This window comes from Sceloporus occidentalis, unplaced genomic scaffold (assembly GCF_023333645.1).
Source record: "Sceloporus occidentalis isolate IW3139 unplaced genomic scaffold, rSceOcc1.0.p SCAF_500, whole genome shotgun sequence".
Taxonomy (NCBI): Eukaryota; Metazoa; Chordata; class Lepidosauria; order Squamata; family Phrynosomatidae; genus Sceloporus; species Sceloporus occidentalis.
In genome coordinates, this window is record NW_028317480.1 from 113,785 (window position 1) to 134,621 (window position 20,837).

The 20,837-nt window shown below is 46.4% G+C and overlaps 2 protein-coding genes across 2 annotated transcripts; both read right to left on the minus strand.

The window, feature by feature from the left end:
• Window positions 1-14: 14 nt before the first annotated feature.
• Window positions 15-13,611, minus strand: LOC149271518 (atrial natriuretic peptide receptor 2-like). The gene is made up of 26 exons (XM_089507376.1): window positions 13,500-13,611; window positions 12,370-12,401; window positions 11,443-11,493; window positions 11,122-11,212; window positions 10,688-10,820; window positions 10,442-10,586; window positions 9,886-9,888; window positions 9,184-9,285; window positions 8,760-8,862; window positions 7,901-8,046; window positions 7,452-7,521; window positions 7,109-7,256; window positions 6,673-6,759; window positions 6,219-6,359; window positions 5,876-5,997; window positions 5,523-5,661; window positions 4,579-4,627; window positions 4,162-4,266; window positions 3,783-3,902; window positions 3,576-3,669; window positions 2,748-2,835; window positions 2,366-2,505; window positions 1,895-2,047; window positions 1,558-1,656; window positions 950-1,041; window positions 15-80 (listed from the first exon to the last, which is right to left on the minus strand). The coding sequence occupies exons 1-26, from the start codon at window positions 13,609-13,611 to the stop codon at window positions 15-17; spliced, it is 2,631 nt and encodes an 876-aa protein (XP_089363502.1).
• Window positions 13,612-13,623: 12 nt separating this feature from the next.
• LOC149271519 (lysophosphatidic acid receptor 3-like) lies at window positions 13,624-16,485 on the minus strand. Its single transcript, XM_089507377.1, has 2 exons — window positions 15,747-16,485; window positions 13,624-13,949 (listed from the first exon to the last, which is right to left on the minus strand). Exons 1-2 carry the CDS (start codon window positions 16,480-16,482, stop codon window positions 13,624-13,626), a joined length of 1,062 nt encoding a protein of 353 aa, XP_089363503.1. The 5' UTR covers window positions 16,483-16,485.
• Between the last annotated feature and the right edge of the window lie 4,352 nt (window positions 16,486-20,837).

Consider the following 20,837-nt stretch of genomic DNA (forward strand, 5'->3'; position numbering starts at 1 on the left):
ACACTCATTTCATGTTAAATCTTCACATTTCTTTTTTGGGCCTTTCCTTCCAGCCACCAGGTTACCATGGTACCTTTCCCCTGCAAAGAAAAAAAACGTATTCAATGCTACAGATTTCATCTCAAAAACAGACAAATTGGCTGAGTGTGTATATATATATATATATATATAACACTTTCAAAAAGATGGTCAGCACTCCAGGTCTTTAAATTGACAATTTCATTTTATTCAAAGTCAAGTCGACGTTTCAGTCATTACTGACTTTCATCAGGACATCATTATATATATAATGTAATGCTAAGTGCTGGCTGTGAGTCCAGTAGCACAGGATCGGGTATAGTTTTACAGAGGAGAAGCTTGCAGGATCCGGTAGGGGGCAGAATTTTGTATTGTGCAGGATCCAGTAGGGTTTTTTGGGGGAATATTTAGTTCTGCACTGGATCCAGTGTGGTTTGTTGGGCTAGATGTAATGCGTCTCGGGAGCCAGTAGGGGGTAGGAGTGGATTTACTTCTGCGCACGATTTGGTGGGGCTTTTTAGTGGAGTATTTAGTCCTGCACTGGATCCGGTAGGGATTTTTGGAGGAAAGATTTTGTTCTGCACAGGATCACGTTGTTTTTTTGGGGGGGTAAAGATTTAGTCCTGCACTGGATCCGGTAGGGTTTTTTGGAGGAAAGATTTTGTTCTGCACAGGATCCCGTTGTTTTTTTGGGGGGGTAAAGATTTAGTCCTGCACTGGATCCGGTAGGGTTTTTTGGGGGAAAGATTTAGTTCTGCTTAGGATCCGGTTGGATTTTTGGGGGGGAATATTTAGTACTAAACAGCTTTTGTGGGTAGCTTATTTTTATGAGTTAAAGAAGATTTGACATAAAGGGGTTTGATTAATTTAAGTGCCGTGTCGGGGGCATAGGCATGGACAACTCCGACAGTCCTTGTGCCTTTATCTTTACCTTAACATCCAGTGTCCCCCGGCAGCTGAGGACAAAGCCACCAAACTCCTGGAGCAGGTCAGCGGTGCTGGAACTGCACTGGATTTTTAAGGCTAAGGAAAAGGATTGAAAACCTGTCATTTACTGCAGATTTTACTAGTGTGCATTAATGTAACATGCGTGTTCATTCCTTTGCTGACGCATTAACTTAACATGCATGTTCATTCCTTTGCTGGCGCATTAACGTAACATGCGTGTTCATTCCTTTGCTGGCGCATTAACATAACTTGCGTGTTCATTCCTTTGCTGGCGTATTAACGTAACATGTGTGTTCATTCCTTTGCTGGCGCTTTAACGTAACATGCATGTTCGTTCCTTTGCAGGCGCGTTAATGTAACAGGCGTGTTCATTCCTTTGATGGTGCATTAACAAAACATGCATGTTCATTCCTTTGCTGGCGCATTTACAAAATATGCGTGTTCATTCCTTTGCTGGCGCATTAACAAATTATGCATGTTTCTTCCTTTGCTGGCAGACTGTTAATGTCTGTTGATGACAATTGGCGCGCTTGGATGTGCGAACGGGGCCAATTGTCTCTGTCTCTCTCTTAGTGTGACGAGTGTTTGTACCTTCGCTGTTTGACTCCATTCTTGAAGCTGTGTTCACGGTATCTCCAAACAAACAGTAACGCGGCATTTTAGTCCCAACAACCCCAGCGACAACTGGACCTTCAAATAAAGGGACACAAATATGATAGTTTCTAATATGGCCCAATTATGGAAGTGGTTTACTTGGAACATAAATGACACTGAGCAGCACAGTACAGATACGTGTAAACTACATGCATGCGCAGCACGGTACAGATACGTGTAAACTACATGCATGCGCAGCACGGTACAGATACGTGTAAACTACATGAATGCGCAGCACGGTACAGATACTGGGTGCTACACGCATGACCATTACCTGAGTGAATACCAGCTCGGATCTTCAGTTTAGTGTCTGGTATGTGTGGAATCTGAAAGCTTTGGCAAACCGCAACCATATCAAGCGCCATGCTGGCAATCTCAGCCGCGTGGTTTATGCCATTCTCTTTGGGGACACCGGATACAACCATGTCTGCAGGACACGGGTTCACAGGTCAGCTTAACCATACGCGGAACTGGGATTCATTACCGACCCGCTGCCTCCTCAACACAGTATTTATCATGGAAACAGAGCCCAAGTAATATGGAAGCCAATTGCTTCAGAACTACAAATCTTTTCCCTTAATAAATATGACCCTTAGTTTAACCTCGGACCCTTTCCTTAAGTGGGGTATATGGGTAAATCACCGTAAATTGACACATTCAATTAATATTGTGGAGGAATCCGGGAATACCTTCTGTTCTAAAGCAGTCACACAGCCTGGAGTTATCTAATGAACTCAATACTTACATGCGTCTCCTATGGTCTCCACCTTGTAAACATCATAATTGTCGATAATATCATCAAACTGAGTATACAGCTTGTTAAGAAAATTGACCACCTGGTGGGGTGTGCTGGCCCCCGACAGAGAGGTGAATCCCACAATGTCACTGGTACAAAGAGAGACACATTAGTGTGACGTCCATGAGAAATCAGATACGTGTAAAGAACACCGTCTATCCCACAAATATTGACTTATTATTTTTACAGTTTGGGCTTCCCTCCAGAATTTGACCTTAAAAGGGAATAAATATTTCACAAAGGATCCACTCTGAGTGATGTCAATGATCCAGATTACATCATATTACATCTACTCGCCAGAATGATGTCACATATGATGTCATGTAATAACCTGAAGTATATAGTGGCGTTTGCATAGCTTTGCGCTTCACAGGTCAGTCCTTGGCGCAGGTCGTCAGCGACAGGTTTTGGGAGCATGCCTGGAAACACAAAATGATGGAGGCAGATTAATGCGGCGTCCATGGCAAAGGTAAGAAAGGAAGAATTGGACTGGACCGTGTGCCCGCTTTACTCAAAGGGCCACATTGTGCGACTCGGCTTTAATGTGGTGGTCAGGATGGTGGTCTAATGAGGGAAGACCAGAGAATCTCCCCAACCGACCTAAGATCACTGCTGTCCGCAAGTAGCAAGACATGTAATAGCCATTCAATATATGAACCAGTGTGATTCACACACATGGACCGCAAATGCAATTTGACATTTTCAGCATATTTTTAGTTGTTTTCAGTGCCAGGGTAAGAATGCTGGACTACAACAGTTGAATGAAATGAATATGAATGAGTCTCCGCACCACCCCGAACCTGAATTTAAATCATCTCTGCGCCACCCTAAACCGGCACATAAATCATCTCCACGCTACCCTAGGCGGTGTGTAAATCACCTTGGCGCCACCTCGAACCTGTGCGTAAAAACATCATGTCTGCACCACTTTTCATAGGAGTAAAAACAAAACCCCCCAGTGCTGCACCAGGATTTTTCTCAGTTTTGAAATGTTTATAATATTTTGTGTAGAGGCCGCTTCTGTTAAAGGGCACCTGAGCCTCGTTTTGATTCATATTTATTTGGGGTGAACGTCTGTTATTTCTTTGTGTATTTGCCCACCCCATGTCTTGATCACTGAGTGGTTGGATCAGTCAGTCCACCGTGAGCTGCTACTCACTGTACAGAAGCCGATCAGTCTTTTGCTTTTCTTGTAACAGATCTTGTGTTCTTTCCGCCACGATGGTCTCCAGGTGTTTGCTGTACTTCTCCATCTGCACAACCATCCAACGCAGTTATTAAAAGAAAACAGACATGCCCTAAACATGAGCTGGGGCAGATGTACCCTACACTGGGATATCTATACCTCTTTGTGTCTCCCACTCACCAGAGTCATCATCATGTCCACAGGGCTCACTTTGTGAGGATTCATCTTGTCCAGGATCTTCTTTATTTGCTCAAATGGGGGCCTCGCCATCGGATTATGGGACCAACATCGTTTAATTAACTTCAACAAACAGACTAAAGTCAAATTTAGGTGACGTCAAAACCAAAAAAACACTTAAAATTCCCAGAAATATTGCTTAAAAATAATTTTGGTTTAAAAAATCCTGATCCCATCGTAATACTTGTTAATGCTGTGCGTTGTCCTGACACTGATTATTACTGCCGCCTGTTAATACTCTGGGTCACTTGACACTGGGTAATACTGCCATCGCTTTGACCTGAGGGATATGGCTTCACCGCTCCGTTAAAGTAACGCCTACCTCGGAATAATCCGCCGGATCCGGGCAATCATGGTCGTGTTTTCCTGAGCCCAGGTCGGGGATGGGTGGTCTCCAGGACACGTCATTAAGGAAAGCATCTCCTGGCTGTAACTGGGGAAAAGATGACAACTCAACAGACAGACAGACAGAGATATGGAGAAAACGCCATCAGATGAACAGAAAACGTCTCCATCCTGTCCCTTCATTGTTACCCAGCCACTCGGCCCTGAGCCGCTAACTGCAGCTGTCAGCTTTTCTTCTTTACAAAATCAAATAAAAATCTAACACGCTGTTTATTATTCTTTACATGGAGACATGGGACCTCGCTTACATACATGAAGTATAAGAGCTGCCTTATTTCTTATTGTTAGTAACAATCAAAAGTGATACCAGCCCCTAAGTAGTTAATAAACCAACCAGAAATGGATCACATCTGCCAGCGATTTCGACGAGGATAATGGCATAGCTGGGGGAAAAAAACAGATGTACTTAGAAAAATATTAGGAAACAAAATGGAAAAAAAACCAAGGGGTGAAACGGGCAACAAGTGACCAGGATTTGTAAGACAAATCCATGGACATTCTTCATGCGGTTATCTACAATGGATATAAAAAGTTAATTCTGAACAAAGGCACGGCCCCCAGTTATGAGGGGGTCCGCACACTTATGCAACCAGGCTATTGTGAGGGTTTTTTTTGTCCCCCTCAAAGATTTCAGTTTGTTTTGCAAATGAATAGTTTGCATTATCGGTCACATTAAAGGTGGAAAAAGTTCTGATTTATCTTTGTCTCATTCTGTAACATCACAAGGAGCGGGCACTTTAACAGCGGCGTGTAGACTTTTTATATCCATTGTAAGTGGCCAGGTGGATGAGGGGTCACACGCTACTGGACCCTATGGAACTGTGGGAAATGTTTCTTCCATTCCATACTGATAATGTTTTACTAAAGGGTATTATTTACTAAAACAAAATGGTTTGTATTTTTATGCACCCAGTATTACAGATGCATATTATTGCATTTAACCCTTTTGATGTCTTTGTGACAATGGACATAATAGTACATCTCAGAATTCACAAATACTCGATCATGATCCTGTCTTTTAGATTCAGGAGCCAGCTGTCTATCCCATGCATGTTTACATTCCCTTATTTCCTCACTCTACCACTTCTGCTGGGAGGCTGTTCTATTTATCTACCAGTAAAGTAAAACGGTGGGAGGCCTCAATGAGGCCACTGTCCACAAAAACAGGGACATACAATCAATCTAAATTATTACTATTATTAATAATAAATTGTCAGGAAGCCCAGAGAGGGTCCGTGTGCACCAGACGGCAGCTGCTCCTCCAGAAGACATTTTCACCTGTAAACGTCGGCTGCAGGTGTTGGGGTCCCACAGGTGCTGTTGCTGAGGTTGGCCTCCGGAGGGCAGTAGAGGCGCACTGGTTTTTTCTCTATAAGTTCCTTGAGCTCATCTTTTCTGTAAATCATCAGCCCGTGATCTGAAAGAGACAATATTGTAATATATATATATATTAAATATAAATTAATGCAACATCACATTTTGAATATATTAAAAATACTATATAATATAATGTGAAATCCGTCCTAATCTGAGGACGTTTATTGTACCAATTGTGTGTTTACTGTTAGTGACCATTCTTCACACTTTTTTCCCATATTGCCCATAATTTCATATTTCACCAGCAAAAGTACCAGAGATTTTGCAAACCCAACGGTCGTCTATGACACAGTTGTATGAGGTCAGTCGACCATGGTAGATTTTATGGTGGTGAAGGTACGCCATCCCCCGAGCAATGTCTGTAGCAAAAGATAATCTGTAGGGGGTAAAAAGGATGGGTATTAATCCTGGGACTGGCCATGAGGAAGTCCCCTACTGTACTCCCCAGTCACCATTCACCCAATCTCACTGCCCCATCCCCTTACCATTCATTAATCCTCATTTTACTGCCCCTTCTCTAACCATATTTTAAGTATTTAGAGTAACTTTTTTACTGTTGGTTTTCCCCCAGAATATATGGCTATATAGTTTACTCACCGAAACCCCCAGTTTAAAGGGACATCATCATTCAAGAGGACATCAGCCAAACTCCCTTTGGGGCAATATTCTGTAACTATGAAAATGTTTCCTTCCACTGAGCCTCCAAAGAATTTAGAAATGTTCTGGTGGTCCAGTTTCCTGCAGATTCAGAATTTTAGGAAGTGATTTGCAAAAATACGGCTAAAGCTGGAACTCCTGAATAATAAGAGATGGAGGTGCCATCGTGGCCATCACAAGTGCGGTAAATGAGTTGAGTCTGGCTTTCTGTGCATTAAACTCGTATAAAGAGAGCTCTCGGAACTTGAAAGAAGCTGTAGGGTTCCTGTTACCTGGTTTAATGAAACGATGTCGGGGTCCAGAAAGTTCCCTTTATCAGCCCTGAGGGTATTTTGTTTTGTTGAAGGGGGAGTTCTTGCACCTCCAATATTTATACAGACAGGAATCTACTCACCGGACCTGCTGAACTTCCTGTCTGATCACCTTGGAAATAGTGAAATTGTTCTTATATATTCTCTTCACAGCGACTATTCGCCCGTCGCTGCAGAGAAAGGGAGGACATTTCGCAGATTACCAGATGGTTTTGTTACAAAACTGCCGCCTGTCCTTTTACTTCAGAAACAATTAATATAAGGAGATAAAATACTGAAACGTTTTCGCGAAGCAAAAGCTGGACATGGTCTGAAATTATGTTGGACTAGCGGTGAGTGGCACATGGCTAGCGTGCGGGGGCATTTGGCTGAGTGTGGACAGGGTTACTGTACCCTTTCACCCCTGCAATGTCCTAGGAAAGATGTACCCTGGGCACATTTCCACTGCCTAAAAGGGAGAGCTCCCTGAATATTAAAACATCCCTATAAGTGCAGCGGCTGGTGTTACCCGGTACTCACTAGATTCCGGTTCGGACGAAGCTCTGTGTGGCCGACTCGCATATAAACACCATGTTGGACGGTCTCTCCTCCCGGTGACTCGGCATCAACGAGTTATTATTCTGCTTCAGACTAAGGCTGCTCCCGAGCTCGCTCCAGAACGTGTCCCCTGAGGAGCAAACAAGGCTTTCCTGAAGGAATATTGTGCAAAAAGCTTGCTTGAGCAGGACCTCCTCACCTTTAGTTTCTGTCTAAATTGTTATGTGGTGCGCTAATGGCCTAGTCTCGTTTACCCGTTGTACAGCGCTACAGAATATGGTGCTGTATGAATTGCATAATAATAACCGGGAGATAAAAGACATACCGGGTAACTCCTTCACATCAAGGATCCAGCTCTCATCCCAAAGCATCTTCTGTTTCTGGTACTGGAACCACTGAGCAGAAATAAAACCGGACGGGTTAATGAACATCGTCTCCCCGTATCTCTTAATATGTATAAATTAGCATAATCCCTCTATTTAACTGCATAAAACATCATCAGATGCTGGACGTTGCTTTTATATATTTTTTACATATCTTTTTCCGTTGGAGTCGGACTCCCACATTGTGAAAATAAAATGTATCGACGGCAGGACCCTGGGGTCGGATCAGAGCAGAGGAGTCTGCTGATCCCGCTGCGCAGGAACACCGCAATCCGCTGCGAGTACGTCCGTTTAGTGAATAACCCCAGCTCTGCCGTATAACGTGAAGTATTTGTAACTGTGACAGGTAAAAAACCTTAATATTTACAAGTTAGATGAAAAATAAAATCACCACGATGACGGATATGAATCCGCAGCAGATCAGCGCGAGGGGAAGTCCGATGGAGACCTTCACAGACATTGCCATTGGACAAGGACCGCAGTCAGCTGGACACAGAGCGCAGCTCTCGCTGGTGGTGCAGACGCCATCGCCGCAAACTGAGAAACGTGCAGAACATTTACACGGAAAGAGATACACGAGGAATAAAACAACTAAATCGCATGAAACAGATTACATGCTTCACGACACGGTTACCGGAAAAACTTGTGACTGCTGAAAACTAATAATAAAGGTAATAATGCCTTTCTCTTCTTTCTCTTCTCTTAGAGCGCGTTCTATTTGCTCGGACAGCTCATGTTGATGACGAATCATTACAATTTGGACGCCCTCCCTTACGAAAAAATTACTGCAGTTTTTCTGAAGTAATACTGCAGTTTTTTGGACATGAAAAAACTGCAATACTGCACTTTTACTGCAGTATTACTGCACATTTACTGCACTTTTACTGCATTTCTACTTCACTGTACTGCACTTTTACTGCACTTTTTTTTTTATATTGCAAACCTACAGTTGTACTTCAATGTACTGTAGCTTTATTGCATTTGTACTTCCGTACAAAAATAACTGCAGTAAAACTGCAGTACAGTGACGTACAAATGCAGTAAAACTGCAGTAACTGTGCAGTAATACTGCAGTAAAAGTGCAATATTGCAGTTTTTTCATGTCCAAAAAACTGCAGTATTACTTCAGAAAAACTGCAGTAATTTTTTTCGTAAGGGCTGTAGTAAAAATGGCTTCTCATCGGCTGGGTTCATGGCGGGGTTATTATGACTAGCGTGCGCCGGGTTATAACGACCGATGTGTGCGGTACCTTTGCCGCTGAGGACAGTGGATTTGGCCTCTAAGGCTGCGTGCATACGGCCGACCTTGATGTGAGCAATTAGGGAGGTTACACCCAAATTTACCAGAACCACCTGAAATAAAATAGAAATATATATATATATGATATCCAATCGACAGATAAACAGCGGCCAATAATGTCATGAATCGCTTGGTTGTGTATATATATTACTTATTATATAAAGGGCACCATGGGTTTAAGGGTATTTCTCTCAGAAGATATGTCAGGGGCTACTCCTTTTCTTCTAATGCCCCTTTTCCACCCCGACCGGCTGTGACATTTTCTAGAGTTGGAGGTCAAGCGAGGCTGCACCCGAAGCATGCGGAGAGAAGGCCGGCGGTGCGTGTTTTTTCTAGGCTGCAGTGGTTGGAAGACGCATTGAATCTGCATTTACCTTCGACGTCCAGTTTCCTTGAGTCATTTTTCCGGCCTGGGAAACCGTGTGCGTCACAATCTTCCCATCATCTGGGATCCACGGGCCACAGATCCCACGTTGCTGCATGGCACCAGAGAGCTTGTTACATGAATCTTCAAATACTGCCATTAAAAACCATCAAACTACATGTTTATCCAGACCCCGGCCACCATGTACCCTCTACATTGGGTGCTGCTCGAATTGTGATCTTTCCTAACCACCTCGGCCTCCAGCACTGGAACGTGGCTGGTGTCTTCCGACCCTTCCTCTCCTGCCGCTCTCTCTCTTATGGTGGCCTACATCTCAGCTGCTCACTTCTCTTTACCAACTGGACCTTTCAGTCCTTCCCTCTCTCTCTTTCTCTCCTTTTAAAGGTCACTCTGTCTCTCTTCTCTCCACTCTGTTTGACCACCTTCATTCTCGTGGCATCCATGACATTGGATCAAGTCATACCGCTCGGATCGTGCCTTTACTGTCTCGTTATCTGGAACTTGTTCCTTTCTGATAAGACGCTCTCTTGGTATTTCTCAGGGCTCACTTTCAGGATCTCTACTCTGCACATCTACACCTCTTTGAACAATTTATACCTTCCTTTGGCTTCCACTACCAACTATACGCGGCTGACACCCTAATCCATATCTCCTCTCCTGACTTTCTGTGCTCTCTCTCAACTCACCTCACCGTCTGTCTTTCAGAAATAACATAATGGATGGCGTCCTATCGCCTAAAGCTCAACATCTCCAAGTCTGAGTTTATGGTGATCCCACCATCCACTCCTTCCAATTCCCGACATCCAACCAACAGACAACAGTTCGCTGCCTTTGGTGTCACACCTGACTCTCCTCCATCCCGCACATCCAGTCCCTCACCAAATCCTGCTGCCTTTACCTGAAAAACATCTCCCGCATCTACCCCTTCCTCACACAAGTAACGACCAAAATACTAACCCACTCCCCTGTAATATCCCCTCTGGATTATTGCAACGAGATGGACACGTTAAAAAAGACACGCACAGTGACACACAGCAACACATACACAATGGCACACACAGAACGCCGAACATATCAGGACAGTTTGGCTAAGGCGTTGGAGACTGCAGCGACTCCGGTCTCATCCCCGGGACCTCGGTTTCTGATGGAGAGGTGAACAGGTTCCTCGGGATAACTTTGGGCGAGGAGAGCGAGTCTCCCGCCTGGATTCACTAATCAGACACACAATTTAGCAGCGGAAGCCTCACCATGAACGCCAGCGGGCAGGAGTGTATGTTGGCGTGATAAATGCAGCAGTTCTCTGCCGTGGCGTATTTCCAATCCGACGGGCATTCCACCTGCTCACAGAAATGTTTGGCCACGCTGGCATTGCTGCGGTGAAAATACACGGGACTGGTCAGCCCGGCAGTAAATACAGAGCATCAACCAAACCCACCCGAGAAATAAATGGCAGGAACCAAAAAAACATTAATGAGGAAAAGAGGCCAAATCACCTAAATTGTAAGACTTTTTGCCGGACGGCTTTCTGGTAGAAACTGTCGGGAACGGAGACCGAGTAGGTGACGTTAAACTCCTGGCCGGTGGCAACCTTCTCAGGGGGACGATCGATCCAAGTCATCTCAAGACCTACAAGAGCAATGCTGACCATTAACCCCTGCAGTGCTGTTTTAATGGCTGCTGACCCCTACAGTACTGTTGTACTTAGAGTACTTAGCCATTAACCCTTACAGTACTACAGCACTGACCACTAATCTCTACAATAATTGACATTAACCCTTAATGTTACCTGGGGACAAGCAGTACTATGTAAGGGCACTATGCATTGCACCCGCTGAGTCTGATTAATTGATATCTAATTAATGAGGTTCATTACAGACAGGGGCCCCTGGCTCTACTCTCACCCATGTAAACCCCGTGACACACGCACCCATGCAGTCGATCATGTTTTGCTCGTTCGGCTGCTCCTCCGGCCAGCAGTCAAATTCCGTGTTATCCAGGTCATGCCAGCAACCAACCATCTGAGACAAAATACCGTGGAAGTGATGTCAGAATGACACATTTACAATAAAAAATGAAAATCGCATTATATGGCGGAAAAAGGGGACTTTCTCAAGCCAATGAAAAACCAAACTTAAGCTTTTTCCGACACAACTTTAATACGTTATCATGCTGCGCATGACCTGTAAATCCAATCGTTAGAAGAGACTTCATTACATGTTACATATGTGCAAGGGCACGATTCGCTTACCGTACAGAGGAGCAGCTGGAAGCCGGTAATTAGCAGCATTCGGACCGGCAGCTGTAACACAAGACAATAAAATGACTATTATCTTAGGTGCCACGGAGTACACCTGAAAGCACCTGCCTGCCACGGAAGATTCTCGGCACTGGTATCACATTTACCCGAAGACGTGTCCAGAACATGGATGAGCTCTTCAGGCGTGTGATCGTTGTTATGACATGGAAAGGTATATCCAAGCGTGTGATCCTAAGTATAACATGCATGTGACACGGGAAGGCACATCCAAGCCTGCGATAGTTGGTATAACACAGACGTGACACGGAAGAGAGAGCACTGTGTATACTTGTGAGCTTTTTGTGTTATATGAGCAGGACGCTGGGTCACATGCTCAGTAATTACTGGTTCCCAGGGGCCACAACTAATCTACAGGATTTAGAGGCTCCAGAGGTTCTTATTTTTGGAATTATACCCATTATGGTTATTCCTTAGTAAGAACATTTGGCGGTCATTTTAATGATAGCTGGGGTCAGCGTCGCTTTGACTGCCTTCATTGCCATGTATCGCCAGCGTGAGATGGACACATAGACAGCAGATTTGGCCCCATCGGCCCACCTAGTTGCTCGTTTCTCTGTAATCAGTCGTTGGTCTCGTCGAGCCATATGTCTATCCCATGCATGTTTAATCCCCTTACTGTATTACCCTCTACCACTTCTGCTGGGAGGCTGTTCCCACCCTGCACCCTTATCTTACAGCAAAGGGTGGGATAATATAACAGGGGTAGTTCATAAAAATGTGTAACTGGATGACATTATGGCTGCCTTGAATGATGGGAGATGTGATCTGTACAGGAAGGGAACGTGTTAATTGGCGGTCTCCGTAAACACTTTTATCTGTGAAATGTGCAGCTGGATTTCGCGACTTTATGGTGCTTACATTCCCATCGGGATAGGGACCACGGATCTGTCCTTCCAGAGAAAGTGAACCCCCCAAAAAAATTCAACATGGAGGTTCTTGTGCCTCTGAATACTCGCTTTATCTGCATACATTTATCTTATAAGGCACCCAATGGTAGGGTGTTTTGGTTCTCGGAGGCCGAATGTTAGGATTTTTCTAAAAAGAACTACATGTCGGGCACACATTTTCCTTGAAGTGATTTAGATGATCCTGGAAGACACAACCCTGGTCTTTTGGGGTTATGGCGACTTGGGGACCCTTTTCCCCCTTCGGTAAATCGCTGGCACATCGGGCAGCTCCCTGTTATATCAGATTTATTCTCGATAATTAATCTGACAAAGTGCTTTGCTTTCAGCGATCGCAGAAACCAAAGATTTGAGTAAAACGATTCTTGTTCAGATCGAGGTCGTCTCTGACAGCGCAGATACTGAGGATACCGAGATAAATTAGACATTTGGGAAATATGTCTTAATCCGGCAGCTGTTCCCTCCAGCGAAATGCCCGGCTTATTGTCCCTAAAGGGATTTTTTGTCTCTCTTGTAAAGCTTTTTGCACCTCTCTGGACAACGTCCAAATAATTTATAATTCCAGGAAAAGACTCCGAGACGGAACGGGACAGTAACATTTTATTTATAAAAATTGCCAGTATACTTCACAACGTTGTACAATAAACAGACACAACATTTAAAACTCTGGCTGGAGAAATGGCCTGTCCCTAGAAGCTTACACTCTAAAGGAACAGCAGGAGTGGTTACACAAGGATTGGTGGTCCAGCCACGCTCACCTATCCGGCAGGAAGACACTTGCCCCTCAGCATGGGACTACAGACATGATACATTGTGTCCGTAGGAAAGGCCACGGCGGGAGGGGACCCAAGACAAAGAGCTTACACTCTAGTGCTGTTTATACAACCTTTCAGACTGTTTCTGTTATTTCTGTGCTACAATATTTTGGTTTTCCATGCTGTTTGTGTTGACATTAATTTAGGGTCACGCGTCTTTGGCCATTGAAGACTGGGGTCACCTGTGACTGGGGGACACCTTGGCCACTAGTGTTTAAAGTCACATGCTATTGGTCACTGGTGATTGAGGTCATGCACCATTGGTCACCGGTGACCGGGTTCACACGCCACTGGTTACAGGTGACCGGATCCACACGCCATTGGTCACCAGTGACAGGGTTCACACACCGTTGGTCACCGGTGACCAGGTTCGCAGACATTGGTCACTGTGTTCACACGCCATTGGTCACCGGTAACTGGCTACCGAGCTCCTCCAGATACTGACAGGTGGTGTCATTGCTTTTTGTGCTGTGGACTGTTGAAGGCACGCGGGAGGAACGTCGCATTCCTCTGTTATAAAGGAAGCAGCAGATCATCCTCTTGAATGTCCTCCACATTTCCTCATCTTTATAGGAGTAAATGATGGGGTTTATGACAGAGTTCATAAGGGCAAGAAGAAGGAACCATCTTTTTACTTGCTGAACACCACATTTAGTGCAATTTAGGCCGTCGAGAAGCAAAACTACCATTCCTGGCGTCCAGCAAATGACGAACGCACCTAGAGAGGGATGACAAGGGTTAATGTGAGCTGGCAAAATTAATGGCATCCGTTCCACTGCAGGGCCCAACTACCCCCAGAGCCCCCCCCCCAGCAACCCAACTACCCCAGGGATTGAGTCCATTTAACCTTTATCTTAACAACAATAATAATAATTAGACTTGTGCATTCGGTTGATGCCAGAGGAGGCCCCTGCAGGCGCCCAATAGAGTCGCCCGCACAGCCCTTTAACTCCTGACGGCGGAACTTGACGCTCCGAGGGGTAAAGGTCCGTATGAGCGACTCTATTGGTCGTTCGTATGGATCTCTAACTCTTGGAGCGGGGAGACCAGTGGTCTCCCTCGGCCAAGTTGCGGCACCAGGATTTTAAAAGTCTGTACGAGCGACTCTATTGGTCGCCAACAGGGGGCTCGTCTTCCATCAACCAATGAAGTGCAATTAAGTCTAGTGACAACGGTCCAGGTTCTGGGGGCATTTGCCGGATTCTCCACACAATGCACATGACACACAAAGAGTTTCACAAGAACCTGCGCGCCCGGAAAAGCGATGACTGTTTATAAATCCTGCTAAAGGGGGCGTAAAGAGAGGAAGCAAAGCGTGTAAATCCCCTCACTATAAAGCAATAAACGGACCCCTCCTGGTAGGCAAACACCGACATCAAATGATTCTAACCCTAAGTATAAGCGCGTCCGAGCAGGGTTCTCTTCTCTTAACAGAACAGTCTTTATCGTGTTAAAGTTATTTTCAATTTTAAATTGTTTCGTTAAATATTTTAACTACCCCTGACAGCGCTACGGAATCTGTTGGCGCTATATAAATGAATGTATTACTGTAAATATAATGTTTAGTTGTTATAAGCCATCACTGGCCCTTTAATGAGTTTTACCAGGTACGCTCCAGAGTTTTGGAGGGGGTCCCTGGTGTATTCATGACCCCGCGTGACACCGAGCAGCTGGCGGGGTCCCTGAATGCAGTGTTGGGATGATGTTTATTGGAGCCGCTCACACGTTACTCTCCGGATGTTTCAAACACGAGAGCCGCGGCAGTTTATGGCGAAAGAGACTTCTGTCCTTTTCTACAAAGACTCAGATGAAAAGCAAACTGAACAGGTCCCGACACGAGGGATAAATACCCAGGAAACACCCTGCGCCTGTGAAACAAAGTGCTCTGTCTGAACGGGCAAAGCCACTGAGTCAGCCGCCCCCAAAACACACCCCACACGCACGTTCATACCCACTGTACCCCCAGCATTACGTCTCCAACCACTACCCTGTACCCCAACCCCGGCACGCCGAAGCAGGGGCTCAGTAAACGGAGATTGAGGATATTTACTAATTAGGCTAAAACTGAAGCTAAATATTCCTTTGCTTGGCAAGCGGGGCCATTTGTTTTAAGTATTTGTGTGCATTGCTTTTCACGTCTTGTGTAACAGTAACAGGAGGCCAATTCCACGTGCAGTCCGTGCAGCAAACACGGCTCGCTGTACCAGGGCCGCATCCCGACTGACTTGCCGCCATCTTTAAACGTTTAAAGTTAGACAAAGTAAGAGGAACAGTGAGCAGTATCTGGCGAGGGCCGTGCGTAAGGTGTGCAGATCCCTTTACCCATCTAACTCTTCCCAGCCGGCGGTGCCGGTGAAACCTTCACCCGGGTTTAAGTCCTAAAGGCAGAACGGGGTGGGAAGTGGACTCGGCTAATGCTACTCCTCTCCTTAGGTCAAAAGGCTGCCGCGGGTCCCCCAGCAATCAACTGCGTTACCCGGGCAGTCCCTTTATTCATTCTTAGGGAATTTCTTACCTAGCACCGTCATGACCGTCTTCATTAGTTTGATGGGCGTCCTTCTCCGGCTTATGGAGCCAGTGGTGTGTGGAGACAGAACCAAGGTTTTCCTCTGAACATACATGTAGATTCTCAGGTAAACGATCAACATAATAGAGAAGAGCACAAGGTTGGACATCGTCCAGAAGGTTAAATAACTCCGGCTGTAGACGGGGGCCAAGGAGGAACAGGTCCTTAGGCTGCAGATACAATTCCAGCCAAAAGCAGGTAGAGCCCCCATAAAAATGGCCACTGCCCAAATGAGCAGAATCAGGCAGGTGACCCTCCGCTTGGTCAGGTTGCTGTGAATCTTCATTCTTACGATGGACATGTGTCTCTCCACAGCGATCACCAGCAGATTTAACAGAGAGGCGGTCATGCTCGTGTCTAGAAGACCTTGGCGCAGCAGCCATCTATGGACAGTTAGAGTCTTGGACACCGGCCCCGTATGGAACATAAGGAAGACATAGGCAATCCCGGCAAAGAAGTCGGCGGCCGCCAGGTTAGCGAGAAGGTAATAGAATGGAAAATGGAAGCGCTTATTTTTAATGACGGCTGCGATGACCAGCAAGTTGGAGACAAAAATAAAGAGACAACAACAGGCTCCAAAAGACAAAACGACAATGAGTTTGGTCCCCGACCAGTCGTCCTCTGTCTGAGAGTTACTCTGATTGTAGAAAAAGTCCATGAGTTGGTCGTAATGACAGTGGTTCATCCTTACGGGCGCCACGCGTCCTGGGGACACAGAGAGAGCGTTAATCAGTATTACACCGACACATTGCTGCATGTTATTGCGACCGATGTCTAACGATTACGGAATTATAACCCACGGTAACCGTTCAGAGCGGATCCTGGGAATAGAAACACTCAATTTTTTACAAACATACAAATTTATCAATTGCCTGCAGAGCGGGGTATTTACTCTATGATGTCACACATTAAATCCTATGGTTCTTTCAGGTGAGGAGCTACCAACATTTAGCTCTGAAGAAGCCAAGCCACTGGGAAGATCTGAGCTGCATATTTCAGAGAAGAGAAAGATGTAAAAAAAAAGGGTGGATAAAGAAAATATTCACAAAACGACTCCACTCCTCCGCACGTAAAAACAGACATTTTGCGATGGCCGCGTCCTTTTAACTCTCCTGTTTTAAGTTTCTGAACCTTTCTGTTCCTCTGCTTCCTATAAATCCTCTGTATCTGAGTAAGGATCTGCGGCGGGGGCATTCTCTGTATCTGAGTAAGGATCTGCGGCGGGGGCATTCTCTGTATCTGAGTAAGGATCTGCGGTGGGGGGGCATTCTCTGTATCTGAGTAAGGATCTGCGGCGGGGGGGGGCATTCTCTGTATCTGAGTAAGGATCTGCGGCGGGGGGGCATTCTCTGTATCTGAGTAAGGATCTGCGGCGGGGGGGGCATTCTCTGTATCTGAGTAAGGATCTGCGGCGGGGGCATTCTCTGTATCTGAGTAAGGATCTGCGGCGGGGGGGGGCATTCTCTGTATCTGAGTAAGGATCTGCGGCGGGGGGGGGCATTCTCTGTATCTGAGTAAGGATCTGCGGCGGGGGGCATTCTCTGTATCTGAGTAAGGATCTGCGGCGGGGGCATTCTCTGTATCTGAGTAAGGATCTGCGGCGGGGGGGGCATTCTCTGTATCTGAGTAAGGATCTGCGGCTGGGGGCATTCTCTGTATCTGAGTAAGGATCTGCGGCGGGGGGCATTCTCTGTATCTGAGTAAGGATCTGCGGTGGGGGGGGCATTCTCTGTATCTGAGTAAGGATCTGCGGCGGGGGCATTCTCTGTATCTGAGTAAGGATCTGCGGCGGGGGCATTCTCTGTATCTGAGTAAGGATCTGCGGTGGGGGGGCATTCTCTGTATCTGAGTAAGGATCTGCGGCGGGGGGGGGCATTCTCTGTATCTGAGTAAGGATCTGCGGCGGGGGGGCATTCTCTGTATCTGAGTAAGGATCTGCGGCGGGGGGGGCATTCTCTGTATCTGAGTAAGGATCTGCGGCGGGGGCATTCTCTGTATCTGAGTAAGGATCTGCGGCGGGGGGGGCATTCTCTGTATCTGAGTAAGGATCTGCGGCGGGGGGGGGCATTCTCTGTATCTGAGTAAGGATCTGCGGCGGGGGGCATTCTCTGTATCTGAGTAAGGATCTGCGGCGGGGGCATTCTCTGTATCTGAGTAAGGATCTGCGGCGGGGGGGGCATTCTCTGTATCTGAGTAAGGATCTGCGGCTGGGGGCATTCTCTGTATCTGAGTAAGGATCTGCGGCGGGGGGCATTCTCTGTATCTGAGTAAGGATCTGCGGTGGGGGGGGCATTCTCTGTATCTGAGTAAGGATCTGCGGCGGGGGCATTCTCTGTATCTGAGTAAGGATCTGCGGCGGGGGGGGGCATTCTCTGTATCTGAGTAAGGATCTGCGGCGGGGGGCATTCTCTGTATCTGAGTAAGGATCTGCGGTGGGGGGGCATTCTCTGTATCTGAGTAAGGATCTGCGGCGGGGGGCATTCTCTGTATCTGAGTAAGGATCTGCGGCGGGGGGCATTCTCTGTATCTGAGTAAGGATCTGCGGTGGGGGGGGCATTCTCTGTATCTGAGTAAGGATCTGCGGCGGGGGCATTCTCTGTATCTGAGTAAGGATCTGCGGCGGGGGGGGGCATTCTCTGTATCTGAGTAAGGATCTGCCGCGGGGGGCATTCTCTGTATCTGAGTAAGGATCTGCAGCGGGGGCATTCTCTGTATCTGAGTAAGGATCTGCGGTGGGGGGGGGCATTCTCTGTATCTGAGTAAGGATCTGCCGCGGGGGGCATTCTCTGTATCTGAGTAAGGATCTGCGGCGGGGGGGTCTGCGTAAGCGTTTGGCCTGCAGCGACCGTCAATCAGGGGGGTTAATATAAGGAGAGAGACTGCGCTTCAGCCGCACTACAACAAAGGTTTACATTATAGAAAGACTGCTTCAAAAGGTGAGTCTGGGGTCTGGACAGCTTTAAACGCCGTCCAGGTAATTGTTTTAAAGATTCTCCACTAAACGCATTAAACGTGTTAACGAGACTAAAAGAAAGAGCCAACCAGGGCGGTACGTTGCAGGAGTTGCGCATGTATTCAAGAAGGTAGATCATTCTAAAGCTAAGCGTCAGAAGTTCTATAATTGAGGATGAAGAGTAAATTCTCTTCAGTCTTTACAGAGGAAGGAGAAGGAACCAGAAAAAGAAAATGCAACGCGTGAGAGACGTGGATCTTTACCGTTCTACCCGCGAAAGTAAAAACGCTAAATCGCTTAACGGATCGCTAACGACAGCGACAGATCCCGAAGACTGCGAGCTGGCAGGTTGAGCCCCACGCCACAAAAACGTTTGCAGGGAACACTCAGGCAGCTGCAGATCAGTAAGTCTTACGTCAGCGGCTGGGAAACAGAAAGGATTTTTAAATATCTGCATGTAGATGGTTTACAAGGACAGCGCGGGGTTAAAACACGGAGATCCGTCACACTAACGCCATTTATTTATCCAAAGACATTTAAAGAACCTGCAGGGTTTGGATGGTAATCAGTTGAATGGATGAGGCGAAGACAGGAGGCAGAAGGTTGGGGTTAATGGGGTTTAATCAGAGGAAGGAAATGTTACTAGCGGGGCCCTCGGGGGTCAGTAGCGGGGCCCAGACCTTTATACATTTTTATTAGCGGCGTTAATGATGACGTCTGTCTCTGCAGATGATCTAAAGGTCTGCAACGGGGCGGCCGTTCCTGGGAGAAGAAAGCAAACCGCGACGGATTTAAGTAAATTAGGAGAATGGGGGAGAGCGTGGCAGCTGCAGTTTAATGTTATAAGAATGGGGGAGAGCGCGGCAGCTGCAGTTTAATGTTAGAGGAATGGGGGAGAGCGCGGCGGCTGCAGTTTAATGTTAGAAGAATGGGGGAGAGCGCAGCAGCTGCAGTTTAATGTTAGAAGAATGGGGGAGAGCGCGGCGGCTGCAGTTTAATGTTAGAAGAATGGGGGAGAGCGCGGTGGCTGCAATTTAATGTTAGAAGAATGGGGGAGAGCGCGGTGGCTGCAGTTTAATGTTAGAAGAATGGGGGAGAGTGCGGTGGCTGCAGTTTAATGTTAGAAGAATGGGGGAGAGTGCGGCGGCTGCAGTTTAATGTTAGAAGAATGGGGGAGAGTGCGGTGGCTGCAGTTTAATGTTAGAAGAATGGGGGAGAGTGCGGCGGCTGCAGTTTCATGTTAGAAGAATGGGGGAGAGCGCGGCGGCTGCAGTTTAATGTTAGAAGAATGGGGGAGAGTGCGGCGGCTGCAGTTTCATGTTAGAGGAATGGGGGAGAGCGCGGCGGCTGCAGTTTAATGTTAGAAGAATGGGGGAGAGCGCGGCGGCTGCAGTTTCATGTTAGAGGAATGGGGGAGAGCGCGGTGGCTGCAGTTTAATGTTAGAAGAATGGGGGAGAGCGCGGCGGCTGCAGTTTAATGTTAGAGGAATGGGGGAGAGTGCGGCGGCTGCAGTTTAATGTTAGAAGAATGGTGGAGAGCGCGGCGGCTGCAGTTTAATGTTAGAAGAATGGGGATGAAAAAGGAAAGATTGAATTACCTAAAACGATAGACTTTACACTTTCTCACGCAGGATCCTCCGGACACGAAATGCTAATCAGCGTAACATTAAACCTGACGCTTTTCACTTATTTTATGCCTTAAGTGAGGTTTCAGATTCTGTATTTCCCTAGTTTTTACTGATTCATGTTTCAATGGAAAAACCCTAAACTGACCCCAAAACACAGAACCTCATATTACTGACCCTAAAAAGAGGGAACCTCATGTTACTGAACCCAAAACCAGAGACTCTTATATTATTGACCCCCAAAACACAGAACCTGATATTACTGACCCCCAAAACACAGAACCTCATATTACTGACCCAAAAGAGAGGGAACCTCATATAACTGACCCTAAAAACCCCATATTACTGAGACCAAAACCAGTGACTCTCATTGACCCATAAACAGAGAACATCCTATTACTGACCCCCAAAACATGGAACCTCATTTTACTGACCCAAAAAACACAGAACCTCATATTACTG

Excerpts from the sequence above, each read along its gene's own strand:
- LOC149271518 (XM_089507376.1), bottom strand. The coding sequence starts at position 13,611 with ATGTCTGCGAACCTGGTCACCGGTGACCAACGGTGTGTGAACCCTGTC. Across the intron at positions 11,494-12,369 it reads GTCCCTATCCCGATGGGAAT|CTGCCGGTCCGAATGCTGCT; the intron begins GTAAGCACCATA and ends CTTGTGTTACAG. Across the intron at positions 10,587-10,687 it reads CAAAAAGTCTTACAATTTAG|TCCCGTGTATTTTCACCGCA; the intron begins GTGATTTGGCCT and ends CGGGCTGACCAG.
- LOC149271519 (XM_089507377.1), bottom strand. The coding sequence starts at position 16,482 with ATGAACCACTGTCATTACGACCAACTCATGGACTTTTTCTACAATCAG. Across the intron at positions 13,950-15,746 it reads GACGGTCATGACGGTGCTAG|GTGCGTTCGTCATTTGCTGG; the intron begins GTAAGAAATTCC and ends ATCCCTCTCTAG.